This window comes from Gallus gallus, chromosome 1, assembly GCF_016699485.2.
Source record: "Gallus gallus isolate bGalGal1 chromosome 1, bGalGal1.mat.broiler.GRCg7b, whole genome shotgun sequence".
NCBI lineage: Eukaryota > Metazoa > Chordata > Aves > Galliformes > Phasianidae > Gallus > Gallus gallus.
The window spans coordinates 144,061,468-144,075,696 of NC_052532.1; the positions used below are offsets into that span (position 1 = coordinate 144,061,468).

At 39.0% G+C, this 14,229-nt stretch overlaps 1 protein-coding gene across 9 annotated transcripts in view; it reads right to left on the reverse strand.

The window, feature by feature from the left end:
* PCCA (propionyl-CoA carboxylase alpha subunit) overlaps positions 1-14,229 on the reverse strand; it is a 270,716-nt gene that overhangs the window by 64,244 nt on the left and 192,243 nt on the right. For all 9 annotated transcript variants that reach the window (XM_040706028.2, XM_416970.8, XM_046913872.1 and 6 more), the window contains one exon: positions 3,227-3,325. In XM_040706028.2, coding sequence (XP_040561962.1) covers positions 3,227-3,325 — 99 coding nt within the window. The remainder of the gene's footprint in view (positions 1-3,226; positions 3,326-14,229) is intronic.

The window sequence follows — 14,229 nt, forward strand, 5'->3', positions numbered from 1 at the left end:
TCACCAATACCCCAAGCCCTTTTTGGTGGGGCTATGCTCTATCATTACATCCCCCCGCTTGTGCTGCTAGTGGGGGATGCCTGTACACGCCTACAGACATTTCCCTGAATTTCATCAAAGGTAGATTCTAAATTCACAGTATCTCAGTTTAATGCAGATTCCAGAGTCACTAATATCTTCGGAAAAATATATGGGAAATATTTCAGCAAAGTATTTCTGCACACAAAAGATTAATTTCTTCAGTGCACTAAATCTTACCCTTCACAATGTATTTAATTCAGCCTCCTCAAACGAGAGATGCTCTAGTGGAGAAAATGATGACACACTGAGATCAGCTGAGGAGTTACTAGAAGTAACAACAAAAAACAGTGATGGAATCTGCACACTTCAAGAAATGCTATGGGCTCCGGCCCTGACGCTCAGGCTGTATCTGAGAAACCTCTTGCTTCAGTGATCCAAAGTTTTCATCATTTCCTCACCTTCTGTAGCATCCTACGGTTTCACAGTAATCCAAATCAGCACAAAGGTTTGAGAGCCCTTATCCTGTAAGAAAACGGACCCTGGGTTTTGGTCCCTCTATCATCTGGGGAGCTGGCCAGGCACTCCGCAGTGCCCATCTGTGACACGCAGATGGGCTTCCTTGCAAAGGAAACAAAAGCACAAGCGGGGGCTGCCACACATCCTAGTTGTGCCCTGATATGCCCTGGACAGGCTGCAAGTAGGGCACACACTTCTCGTTAGGCTCTCAGATTTATTCCCAGGTCTCCTAGTCTAGAAACAGCTTTAGAAATCCTGCATTTTAAAGTCATAGGTTTTCTTAAACTCCACTGTTTGTGCTGTGCTTTGCTTTAATGCACACTGAGCCTTTAGCAGAGAAGTGGAAATACAGGAGCATGTTTAATTACTTTTTTTTTTAAAATGTGCAACAGATATGCAACAATTTGAATGTCTAGACTATAATTTACATAAATACATTTTAAACCAAAACATTTTAAAATTATTTGTTTCCTGCTTCTACGTTTAAGTACTTTGCTGGATTGGGGCCAGACTATAGGAATGAGCCGAAGGTGCATAAATCAATCCTTCAAAGAAATATAATGTTCATAAAGACTGTACTTGGTTGAACAAATTTAGAAGAATGAAACCAACTATGAAGAGAAATTAGACTGGCTGAAAATTAATAAAGCACAGCTGGAATTATTCGATTCATCCATATTTGTTGCTTAAATGGCTCTAGGGCTAAGTCTTGCTGAAAGAAGATACTTGAAGACTCAAGGGTCAATTGCTTTTGGAGACAAATTGACCTACAGGAATACACTTGTCTAATTTGGTTCTTGCAGCGGGGCAAGTCTAGAGAAATATCTAACCAAGAAACCAATTTAGATTCTAGTGAGTGGATACCAGAGGTCAGGCTTAAGGTTCCCATAATTTTACATACATATGATAAAAGATTAATAACTCTTAAGCTACCGAGATTCGTTACTAAAAGCAAAGGCTTACATGATAACATTGAGAGAGATACAAAATATGCGCTTATTTCATATTCTGTTGGATAAATACATGCAGCCACTTCATTGCATGTTGTTACGGCCAGCCGTGCTGAATTTCATACAATTTGGTCATACTTGGGTTGCACAAGTAACACTGTTGCTGGCTCAGCTCCTGGAAGAAAGCCTATTCAGATCTCACCATCATTAATTCTGAAACTAATTTTATGTGCCAATTCAAATATTACACTTTTAGCCAACTGTTCTTAACTATTATTAGCCACAGAGAGGGGGGTGACACACTGGAACAGGTTGTGGATGCCCCATCCCTGGAGGCATTCAAGGCCAGGCTGGATGTGGCTCTGGGCAGCGTGGTCTGGTGGTTGGTGACCCCGCACATGGCAGGGGGGTTGAAACTAGATCATCACTGTGGTCCTTTTCAACCCATTCTGTGATTCTATGATACTCAGCTTGCAGTAGGGCCTTCTGAATATGGGTATCCATTCTAAATATGTTTTTCTCCTAAGCAGATTTTGTATGTTTAAAAATTGGTATAATTTCCTCTTAATGATCAGGGATTTACATTGTAAAACAGCAGCAGAATGGACCAGTATTAAAAGACAAAAAATATACTGTATAATACTACTTTTTTTTAGATATACACAAGCCTTGAAGTTGGCAGTAATCAACCAAGAAATCTGCATGTAGTGAAAACTTCACTCTCACAGAATCACAGAACCATAGGGGTTGGAAGGGACCTCAGGAGATCATCTAGTCCAGCCCCTCTCACTAAGCACAGTCCTTGAAAGATACAACTTTTCTTAGTGTCTTTCAAACTCAGTCACAGAAAAAATAATAACATTTCCATTTAGGCAATTTACAAGGACTGAAAATGAAAACAAATGCAAGTACTTCACTGTAATTTATCAGAAATCTGACCTCTGTATTACTGATTAATGTATGTAAAACAGGCAATGTTGTACACAAAAAAAGTATTTTAATGATCCCAGAAGGTTGGTTTTTGTCTCACTTTCTTCCCCTTTCACTACTTCCAGGATCAGCAGAGTTTATAATTTTATATGATTCCTCAACAAATACATAAATTTTAATTGGCATTATCCTCCCCAAATCTACAAGGCAGTTAAAAGCACATCCTTTTGCGTGAAGTTGTTTCCAAACGCATTAGTGGTCAGAAGGAAAGAATGTATGGCTACGTTATAATCTCCAGATTTTCCTTTTCTTCAAACCATACAGGTTTTGGATGCTTTCTGCATTTTTCCTAAATCATGGAACAAATAATATTAAATAAAGACTTGTCGTAAAAGCATGTCACATGGAAGATGCACACGACATTCAATCTGCAAAGGCTGAAAAGTGGAAAAAAAACATGATCCCAAGATGAGGAGGAGAATACTTCTACTGCCATACCTCACCTTGTTGTAAACAGTAATTCCAGCCACCTAGGAAAGTGATACTAGGAAACTGGAGTAAATTTCTAAAATAAGCAACTTCTGATTAGATGGAAGGTGTTTGAAACTCCAAGTGAGGAAACTCTAAGGGAAGCTCATTTCACTGAAGGTCTGAATGCATTCAAAACACAAAGACTCCATTATTCACACAGCATAGCATAATTTTTATGATATGGAAAGTGTAGACCCCATGTATCAATATTTTTGCATCTAGAGGCAAGCATCTAAAAGTTAGTTCAGTTCCAAAGATAAAGGTGCTGGTAAATTTACCTGTATAGTCCTCTGAGTGCCATCAATGGTGATGGACAACAAGGGTGAAGCCAGGTTCCACTCGCCGGTCACGTTTAGTTTCATCCCATCAACTTCCACCTGTTGTGACACCAAACAAGGCTGTTACTATGAAGACAGACAGAAAACTGATCTCAAGTTCATTACTGCATACAAAGCAGCGACCATTTTAAAACAGATGGCTCCCAAACAACCTGTCATGTTTACTGCTTCTGCCATAAAAGACAGGGTCCAACAACAGAGTCTTCTAGCTATCTCTGGGGAGAGGTGAAGGACCTGTGAACAGCTGCCTCCAAGTAGCAAGGTTTCAAGTGATTTCCAGCAAGTAACAAACAGCCATCCAACTTTTAAACCTATCTGGACATGCTACATTTACTGCAATTAGACAAGTAATGCATATAAATTCCAGTGACACCTTGCAACCCACACAACAGGGCTTGCATATAATATTCTCTCCAAGGACCAAGGGAAGAACTTCTATGCTTCTAATGAAGGGTTTTGCATTGTTATCTTAATTAATACGAGGCAGTAATTAATTCTTCGGTGTTTTGCCTCAAAAGTCTAGAAAAACTTTGCAAATTCTGTCATGTTTTCTCTCAATATACAGCTGATCAGGGGAACGCAATTTCTGACTTGAATACCAATATGATCATACAGGTAGAAGTTCCCCCCCAAAAAAACCTCAACATGATCTTTATGCAAGAACATTTCTGTGTAAAAATTCCTGAGTTCTGGAGGAAGTATAGGCACACTTGTGTATCACAGAGAAGGTGTAAGGACACTTTCCTTGTTCTTCCACTGAATGATATGCACATAACTCATTCAACACTATACAAGCCTCAGAGAAAGAGCTGGATTATAAAAAATATATATTGCTATACATGGAATAAAATAATGTCTGTGGTATGTTTTGAATGTCATCGTGCTATCAGATGTTGGTAAATAAGATTTCATGTAGAAGATTTACTATAAGCAGAAGAAAAAATACAGTTGGCTGATTTCCCCCCTCTCCCAAAACCTCAGAATATTTGCAATCACGAAATTGCAGACGATGCTGATAACGACACAAATAGTGCATACATTCTCAGCAGACTACAATTAAATTACTGCATCTGGAATAAAACTGAGCCCATATTTGGTGAAATAAAACTTATAAAACCTTCTCTTTTAGATCTCAGACTAATCATTATTTCATCTTACAATGGGAACAGACAACTGCAATCTTAGCGTGGCTTAAAAGAAATCCATAGCAGCCAAGTGCAGAGGAGCAATATGTAATTCAATTTTTTTTTTTTTTTTTGGCAGTTAAGGAAAAAAAATCTAGCTTAAAAATCCTCTAATTTTATAGACTTTAGTTCAGAGCATAAAATCTGACTTATAGCGATACAATCTACTCAATTCCTGGAGGCTTAGCTAAAAATAAGGTTACATGCACAGAACACGAAGAAAAACAAGTCATTTACAATGGTTCAGCAACAGGCCAGATTAGCTGGCATGCTTCAAGTACTTTACACTGCTCCAGTGATGCAAAACAGCCATAAACCTGACTTGAGTTAAACCAGACCTGCAGCTGGTTTGCATTGCCAGAGCACAGAAAAGCAGCTGGAACGCACCAGTGGATCCAGCTCACTCATTCCCAGCAAACCTGAATCAGCAAATACTGCCTTTATTGGGAACAGCGATCTGAAAAAGTCTGCAGAAAAGCAAACCTGGTGCTCTGCCTCAACAACATTTGATTAGCAATCGAACTCTGCTAAGGCAATTACTAAAAAAGCTATCTGTTACTATCACTGTAACAAAGAAAGACCGTCTGCACTGAACTGGGCCTGAAAATATCATTTGCTACGTTCCTCCAAGGGAGGAGGAGAGATGCTATAAAAGCATACCAGACCAGGCCACCAAAAGGGTTCAGCTGTACACCATGCTTTTTGCACTGCAGGATTATCTATAATCTTATTGAAGGGCGCTCCAGTGACAAGATAGAACTCAACATTTCCAGGCCAAACTCAATATAATAATTATCTCTTTCACCACTATACAGAAAAACAAAAGTAAAAGTGTGTCACAGCAGTAAGTGATTTGCTTAAAATCCCTTACAAGGGTCTACACAAGTCTAGACATCACTGACTCCAGATTAAACTAGTATGAAAGAATTTCTGGTGGAAACCACCCTAAAAGAACAGATGCTAAAGTTAAAGCCTACAGCAAGTCTAAAGAAACAGTGGCACTCTAGGAAAACAGACAACATATTGCCTCGTCTGTGTTTTCTCCATTCAAGAAAGAATAAAGGGTCAGAAGGAAAAAGAAGGAAGAAAAAGTATTACCTGAACTAAGGCATGCCTCACTAAACTGCAGCAGCCTTCTCAGAACATAGAGCTACATGCTCTTAGGCAGCTGCTTCCACCTGCTAATAATGAATAAACGTGGCATGGTGGTGGTGAAGATATATTTATATATTTAATAGTATTGTTTGTCCCTGTGTAAGGGCAAAAAAGATAAAAGCAGCCACAGTCCTCCTCTACAACTACTTTAAATTCAAAAGGGTCTGTATACGAGGCCTCAGAATAAAGAATGGTAATACACAATGTTGGAAAAGTCACACAGCTTACTCTACTATCACAACTTGCAGAATTTCATTGCTATGCACCTGAACCAGTAGCAGCCCCTTCAATTCTTGTGGACTGAGTTGATGTTCAGCATAACACCTAACCAACAGTGCAAAGAGCTGCAAAGCACAATCTGTGTTCCGTTTCCTTTAAATAACATCATTTGGCATTCTATATGCATGTCAGGCAATTAGAGGAGGCAGCACAAGCCTCAGTGTTATAGCCCTGTTAATTTACTAATGCAGAGTCTCACATACATCTGGCACATGTCACTTCTTTTCTCCTGGAAATGAAGGTGGTTTTCCAGGAGACTGGAGGGCAGCTTGAGCAGTTGTTTCCTGCCTGATGCTGACCTGCATTATGCCTGCAGATCTTCATGTCAGCCTTGAGTCTGCCTAACTTAAAACCCATCTATGAGAACAATGTTTAATTCAACTTTAACTTGATGCTTTCGGCCTAGTTTCTAGCCTATAGTGTCCTGTCTGGTGATGCCTACTGGACGTACTGGACGTATGTGGCAGAAGGACTGCAGAGATGGTCTCTGTGAGCAGAGCCCAGCACCGTCCTATGTCAGAGCAGAGCCAGCTCCAGCTACTTCAAAAGGGACCCGCTGCTGGCCATTGCCAATGGAGAGCCCTCTCCTCCTTCTTGTATATGCTTTTTCCTCCATTCTTCAGGCTATATTTGCTAGCGGTAAAGGATCTGATTGATTACCCACAAAACATTTTATTTTTTTTCAGGATCCCAACTTGGAAGAAATGATGGAGTGCACCTTTGACAAGTGGTTGGCACAGTCAACACTGTAGGGCACCATCATCCACAAAGTCTACAGCAGCCAGAAGGATGAGCAAACGAGAGCTATGTGAAGTTTAAGACAAGTTATTAAGTCCACCACATGGTAAGGAAGAATCTCTTGAAATGATACAGACTGTATCTTGTACTTGACTGGCTGGGGAACAGCTCTGTGAAAAAGGACCAGGAGATCTGGGCAGACATGAGAGCTGGACATAAACAAGGCAGCAGAATGCCCTGAAGATAAAAATGTCTAGCAGTGTCCTGCTCCGTTGGTAGACAGAAGTGTTTATTCCCCTCTACTCAATATTCATAAGATCACATTTAGATACTGTGTCTACAAGAAAGACAGTGACTTTGCTAATAAATTACACATAGTTCCCATTAGCCCATTCTTCTTGCCCGCCTAGGTCCCACTGGGTGGCAGCACTGCCCTTGACTGTACCGAGCAGTTCCAACTGTTTTATGTTATCTCTTACATTTATGACCATGCACTTCCATTATCTCCTCCAGATCAGTGATAAAATTGCTGAATGGGACTGGTATCAAGATAGACCCCAGAAATGCTCTACTTTCTGATGACCTCTGGGGACAGTACAACCCATTAACCACAACCCAGTGAGCCTGACCACTCAAGTGGCTTTTCACCCATCTTATTGTGCAAGATGGTGTCAAAAGACTGTCCAAAATCAAGTTAAACAACATTTGCTGTTCTCTGCTAGTCCACAGTTCCAGTCAATTTACCAAGGCTGACAAGGTTGATTAACTCCTGGTAAATTAATGCTTACAATTCCTTATGCTTATAATTCCTTACCACCTTCTTGGTATGCCCAAAAATGTGCTTCAACAGGATTCACTTCATGATCTTTCCGGAGATTAACATAAGGCTGATCAAGCTGCAGTTCCCTGGGTTTTGCTTTTGGCCTTTTCTGAACATTGGTACAACACTTGCTTTTCTTCAGTCATGAGATACCTCCCACAACCTCCATACCCCTTCAAAGACAGTGAAGTCTTGTCATTACATCCATCAGCTCTTTCAGCTTGTCTAGTGCAGTTTGTCCGGTCACATGGACTGCCATGAGTTAAACGCCCTCAATAAGTAGCTTAATCTGCATCTACTGCCAGTTGCTCTCTTCCTTGAATTCTTTCAAAAGAATTCACAGAGGTCTAGAAGACCTTGCTGGTCTTCTAGAAGCCAAGAAGTCATCAGGCATGTCAGGCTTACCTGTGACTGCTGTTACTAAATCACTTGCCATGTAAAGTACCACAAAGAGACAGTTGCTTTAAGCCTAGAAATAGCGTCTTTCAAATAAAAGCTGAACTCATCGATGCCTTTATGACAGCAGTATCTTTGATTCAAGTTAACTGGCTGTTTTAGATTGCGCTGCATCTTGTAACTGTTGACAAAAATATACTCACATCACATTAACAGACTGATCTTTTTTCTTCTTTTTAAAGTGACTGTAAGTTAAGTTATTTTTACTTTTGAAGTGGTTGTCCAGACACTTTCAAAAGGAAGTTAAAATATATGAGTTTCAACCTCATTAAAAAGGTCTCTTTTTTTTTTTAAACAAACTTTTCTTTTGTTCATATCAGCACTTACTTTTAAAAAAGACCCCAAGAGAGAGTAGCAGTCTATAGATCACTCGTCCTGAAAGAAGCTCTGTTAACTATTTATAGATCATGTCCTTTTGTGCCAAACTAGATCAAGCAATTTATTCAGTGCATGACTGCAGGAGAGAAACTCATTTGCTCTAAGTGTCATCAAGGCAGTCTTTTACCTGCTATGAACAAGACCAGAAATCTGAATTGCTGGGCTTTCATTCCAAATGCACATTTTGACATTGTGTGGGGTGCCATCATTTCTTTCAAAATTTCAAAGTATTAAGCACATTCATAGAAGGCGCAGTCCATAATCACAAGAATAGCAAATAGCCCATAACCACTAGAATAAAGCAAACACGTGCACTCATTCAAATTATCTCTCTTCGCTTTAAAGCAGCACATACAGATGTAAATTACCATTAGCTGCTTTGGTTTATCTCACTTCAGAAGTAGGAGCATGTCAGCCTAGAGATGAAGGAGAGGAGCACACAACAGGTATCAGCTTCTCAGATTAACAACAACAGAATCAAGCAAAACAAAATTAGAGAAGCAATGGCCTTCTCTAATCAGCAAATGCTTTCTTCTACCCTTCACCAGGGAAGACATCCTCTCTGTAAAACCTAGTGCTGTACACAGCAAAAACACTCCCCCATGGCAAATACTTTGCTTCATTACTTCAGTTTTCTTTGTAGAGTCATTACCAAGATGATGGCTCATATCTGCAACCTGCCCAAGCCTACTAAAATTAAAAAAAAAGAAAAAAAAGTTTTAAAAAAAAGTTAAAAATACTGCAATAAAAGAAATGAGCTGTTAGGAAATCATAGTCATTTAAATTTGATGGCAACAGCTTCAGGTACAAAAATCACACCTGGTTTGGGGAATATATGCATTTGTTGCTATAGGTCCAAAGGAGAAGAGAAGAAAGACTTGCTTTGCTTTTCCAGTCATTCTGTGACAAATGCCCTAGCTCCAGCATAAGAATTGCTCTGAGATGGACAGAAAATGGTGCAAGTGGTTCAAACAGTACTGCTACTTTCCAGTGCATATGGGGCTCTTTCAAGGTTGCATTGCAATCCAGTTTTCCTTCATCAGCAGGATAATGTGCTGCAAATATTCTCCTGTACTTTCTTCAAAGGGTCTAGCATTGAATTCAATGGCAGAATCTGGGTAAATAAAAGCATTATGTTGGGAGTATAAAATACATCTGTAAAATGAATATTTACAAGGTAGTTGATGCTTTGGAGCTTTGGACTCATAAATCATGCCTACATACTGAGCGAGCCTGATTCCTAAATGACTTTCTGCTGCAGTTTCCATTCTTCCAGTTCAGAGGCACAAAGGTATCCCCCTCTGCAATGTAAGTTCTATACAATCATACAACAATGTCACTACAAAATATGACAGCCTAAAATCTGTACTATAATTTCAGACAAACAATATATTTTGGAACAGTTGTCTTTTAACTGGGGGAGAGGGTTGTAAATCAATATTGGTCACTGAGAAATTCCCAGTATCACTATCCTTGTAGTCTTTTGGAAAGCTAACAACACAGAATATATATTAGGAAGATCTCTTAAACAACAACAACAAATTAAAGGAGACAGGCAGACCTGCACACACGTCCCCAGCATTAAAAAATATCAATTCCTACTGGTTTGTTTTCTGTCTCCTTTCTAGACTGAGGATTATGCATTAGATAGACTTTCAGGTCTGGTCTAAATGAAGCGTACCACAGCAACCTGAACAGTATTTGAAATCATAAGAACTATGTCCATCAACTGAGCAAGAGTATTCTACTTCATTCACAACTTGATAGAGAAATCCAATAAAAGCAGCAGGCTCCAAAATAGCCAATGAGAAAGAAAAGCATTCTATATTATATTTGGAAGTTGTATTGCTCCTTAATTTTGTTACATAGAGTGGATGACTACACTGGATATATTTTGCCACCGATTTCAGTTACGTTTCCCATCCTACGACCATGGCAGCAAGGTTGTCTTCTCTTTGGATTAGTAAAGGGTTAGAATAAGCAATAGTAAAACAAGTGTCTTTGATTTGACATTGTGTAGTGACAAGAAGAAAGTACAATGGGTATGGATTTCATCCAGCAGTTCCAACCTGCTGCTCTCAGCTGTCACAACAGGACAAAGGTCAGCAGTAGTGTTTAGGATAACCCCAGCACAAGGTTATTCACCACTTAAACTAAAAGCTTTACATGCAAAATATCTGCTGCTGCTACATATCTTCTCCAAACTGCCCATTACGTGCTTCAAGACAATATGCAATTGCTTCTATAGCCAAACCTGTTTTATATCATATGCAACCCAATGCACTCCCTTTACTCAAACTTCCAATGGGCCATATTAATACACTGGACTAAGGAAAAACTGTGGCAACAGATAGGTTAGTTGTATCGTTTCTTATTTAGATATCTTCTTACTTACAGTCAGAAGACAAAAAAGCAACTCCAACTTCTGAAATAAAAATAAGGACTGGGGAAGAGAAGGCTAGATGCAATAACAAATCTTTAAACCTACTTCCATTGTTTTATTTCCAAGTTTAGTAACTTTAAAATCAGAGTATTTGATGATTTTTAAATCTAGTCAAAAGTAGCATCATCATCATCATGCTTACCACATCCCTTCCGTCAATGCCTACTTCCCAAATAAGTACTTAAATCATCTCTCTTGGGCATGTTTGGCCATTACCAAGACAGGAATACACATTTTTATCAAACTCACCAGTCAACTTTCAGGGGAAAAAAAAGAACTGTAAGGAATGACCAGAAGTAATAGAAGGCATATCTACTGGAGAGCCCTTCCTCTAACTTTTTAAATAGGTCCAGAAAAGGAAATAAGAATGACATGGCTCCACAGGTATCGGCGATAAACAGAAAAGGGAGGAACACTTGCCTGTGCACAAGGTATAAAAAGGAAAAGCTGAAGCAGCAGGGAGAAGTTGAGATATCAGAAGAGTCATAAGTCAATTACACAGAAGAGGAAACACTAAAAAAGTTTTGCAGCATTTCCATAAGCTGAACAAATGGTGTAGCAATGTAAAACAGATGTTTACATCTAATGCTGTTTACCTTACCAGTTAATGGGATTGCACTGTTTATGCTAAACTGATAGCCATGAATTCACTGAAAAGGCAGAAAAGTATGGTGGTGAATAGACGTCTCTTAGAATTCTCTGTTTTCTCATAGTTTCAGCTACTCACATTCAAATAGGTGTCAGGGGTTTGCTCCTGACTTTTACCAGGGTAAATTCAAATACACCGTGCTAACAGAATAGCTCAATATTTTCTTCAGAAAGGCCATATACATTACATTCTATTTTATGTGTTGGATTGAACAATCCTGATTACGTTTTTAGCACATAAAAGTTGATATGGAAACTGTTCCATGAGTTGTTTGGAACATTCAATTTTCCAATCTACGTAAACGTAGGGGAAAAAGTGAAGTGCACACCCTGAAATAATTTGGCATTAGAGACAAATTACTGACATCCTCTAGCATTAAACAAAGATAATTTCCTCACCAGAGAAACCTCATGAAGTGATTACAGTACTATAACTACAGAATTGCAGTCAGCACCTGCTAAACAACCTTTGTATTTTAATTGTCTACAAATATTCTGATTCTGGCAAATCAAAAATACCTATTTTTTAACAGTTGCCAACATGGACTGAAAAAGTTTGGGACCATCATAACTATAAGATACAACTGTCACTCTTTAAGCCATATATTTACTGCAAAAATGAGTAATTCTGGAGATAACTATTTAGAAGAAAATGCACGAAGAATACAAAACAATAATGTTATCCAAGTCTCAGGAAGCAAAGAAAAAGGCATTTTGATATTACTGTGTATTGCCTTCATCTTTTAAATATCAAGATAAATGTATATACATATTTTTTGAAGGTTTTGTTGCAAAATGCTTATTTTTCATAGAAACATATCATGGATCTTTTTACAAATACGTTTTGGGGCCTTTCAGGAACTCTATTAATATTTCTTGTTTGTAATTACTGTCTTAATTTTTCTACGATATTTTTCTAAAACTTTGAAAGACAAAACACAATCTAAGAGACATCACTTCATATTCTCCCATGCAGCCACAAAACATAAGTGGAATTCCAAAGATGAGAAAATGTGGGAAGTTTAACTATGGATCATAACGCTTCAAAGCCCTAGCAGTCCCAAGAGACAGTAACATTTTCCTACTTTCCCTAGCACTTCAAACAAAGGTCCAATTCCTGACCCCAATAACCCTGGCCAGACTCCATCTCACATGCACTGAAAAATCATGCTATGTGGCAGATAGAGACCTTCATACGCTCACTGCATAAGGAATCTACTATCCTATTTAAAACATTCTCCCCTCTGCCAGGGGGATCCTTGCTCTCAAAGCAGTAAGCCAGTCCACACCACTTGACCAGAGACTACAAAAACAGTATATATTTAGGGTGCAAAACCAATTGGAGCCTAACTCTGGGGATTTGCCACAGAGAAGCAATCAGCCTATCTTCCGAATTTCTTCGAAGTGTGAAATTTATTCTCCCTCACTAAGAAGCAAAACTTAATTTTAACACTGTAACACAAAGTAGTTGTTGGAAGTGTCACAGAGACTGGAAGGTCCTAGGCAAGAGGGCACATTAAAGATGTTTCTCTGTACAAGACTATATTCAGGAAACGGGAGAAAATGTAACTACACAAGGTGTTCTTTGGAGAAATAGGGCTTTCAGCAGTCTGCATCTGAAATCCAAAGCATCAATGCAGTTCACGTGGGAAATTTAGGAGATGGTAAATGAAACAAAGCAAAATCAAAGCAAAACCAAAACAAAAATGGGTAAGACGTCCCCCATTATTTTTAGAGTTTAAGGAACTTTGCAATTATGTCAACAGGATATCAATGCAAGTATATCAACAAGAAATGTGATCCAAGTATAAATTCATGTAAATGGAAAATGAAGTGTTTTAAAAGCTAAGCATTTTCAAAGGAAATCCACAAGCAGATGAGAAAAAAACTTGGAGGGAGAAGGTAAAAATTGAGCTTGACATTCAAGAAAGAATCAGAACAGCTAGTATAACCCCACTTAAGAAGAGCAAGGGACAAAATCTCAGAGCAGGGAAATCACAGTGCCTGTATAAACGGGGACCCTACATAGAAAGGCATATTAATGAAGCTAAATTCATGCATTAAAAATCAAACATATTCTAAGCGGAAGAGAGAGGACTATTAAAAAAACCCTTGTATAATTGTTTATAAATAATTCAAGGCCTCATTATTCAAAAGAAGGTGACAAATGAGGACAGTACAGAAAGAGCAACAAGGACAGAAGGGGGGCTTGAATATACTGTTACACAAAATAGCAAAAAGTTGAAAGGGTCAGCGTTCAAATGATTAGCAACAGGCCTACCTAATACCACACCAGCACAGTTCCTTCCTGTCTAAAATGACCTCCAAGACACTACCTCGTCCAGCGCTTTGACTTTCAGCTAGACTTTGGCAAACAGAGGACAGGTGGGAATAGCAACAATGAGCTGAAAATTTCCAGAAGGTGCTGTTATTGTGGCTCCTGACTGATACAAGCAATGACAGAGAATTGAGGGGAAAAATTACGATGAAACAGGAAGAATTCTGACTCAGCGAATAACATGTGTAAACCACTGCCTCCTTCATCTGGGCTTCTTCTATTAGCTATGTGATAAATGCCCAACAAAAGACAATAGCACTGCCCTCTCAGACCTTCCCCAACTGTCTTTCCCAAGTGCAGGGATAAAGACGTTTTCCAAGACCACTGCCCTTCTGTGAGGGACTGGAATGACCCTACGAGCTCTACTTTCTTTACAAGGTGGAATGCAGCAAAGGGCTATCAGGAAACAAAATAATACCCTACTCCTAATTCTTCCCAAACAGATCCTTATAGCATAGCTGTGTGTCAGCCTTATGCACATCTTCAGAAGACATGCTTCCTTAC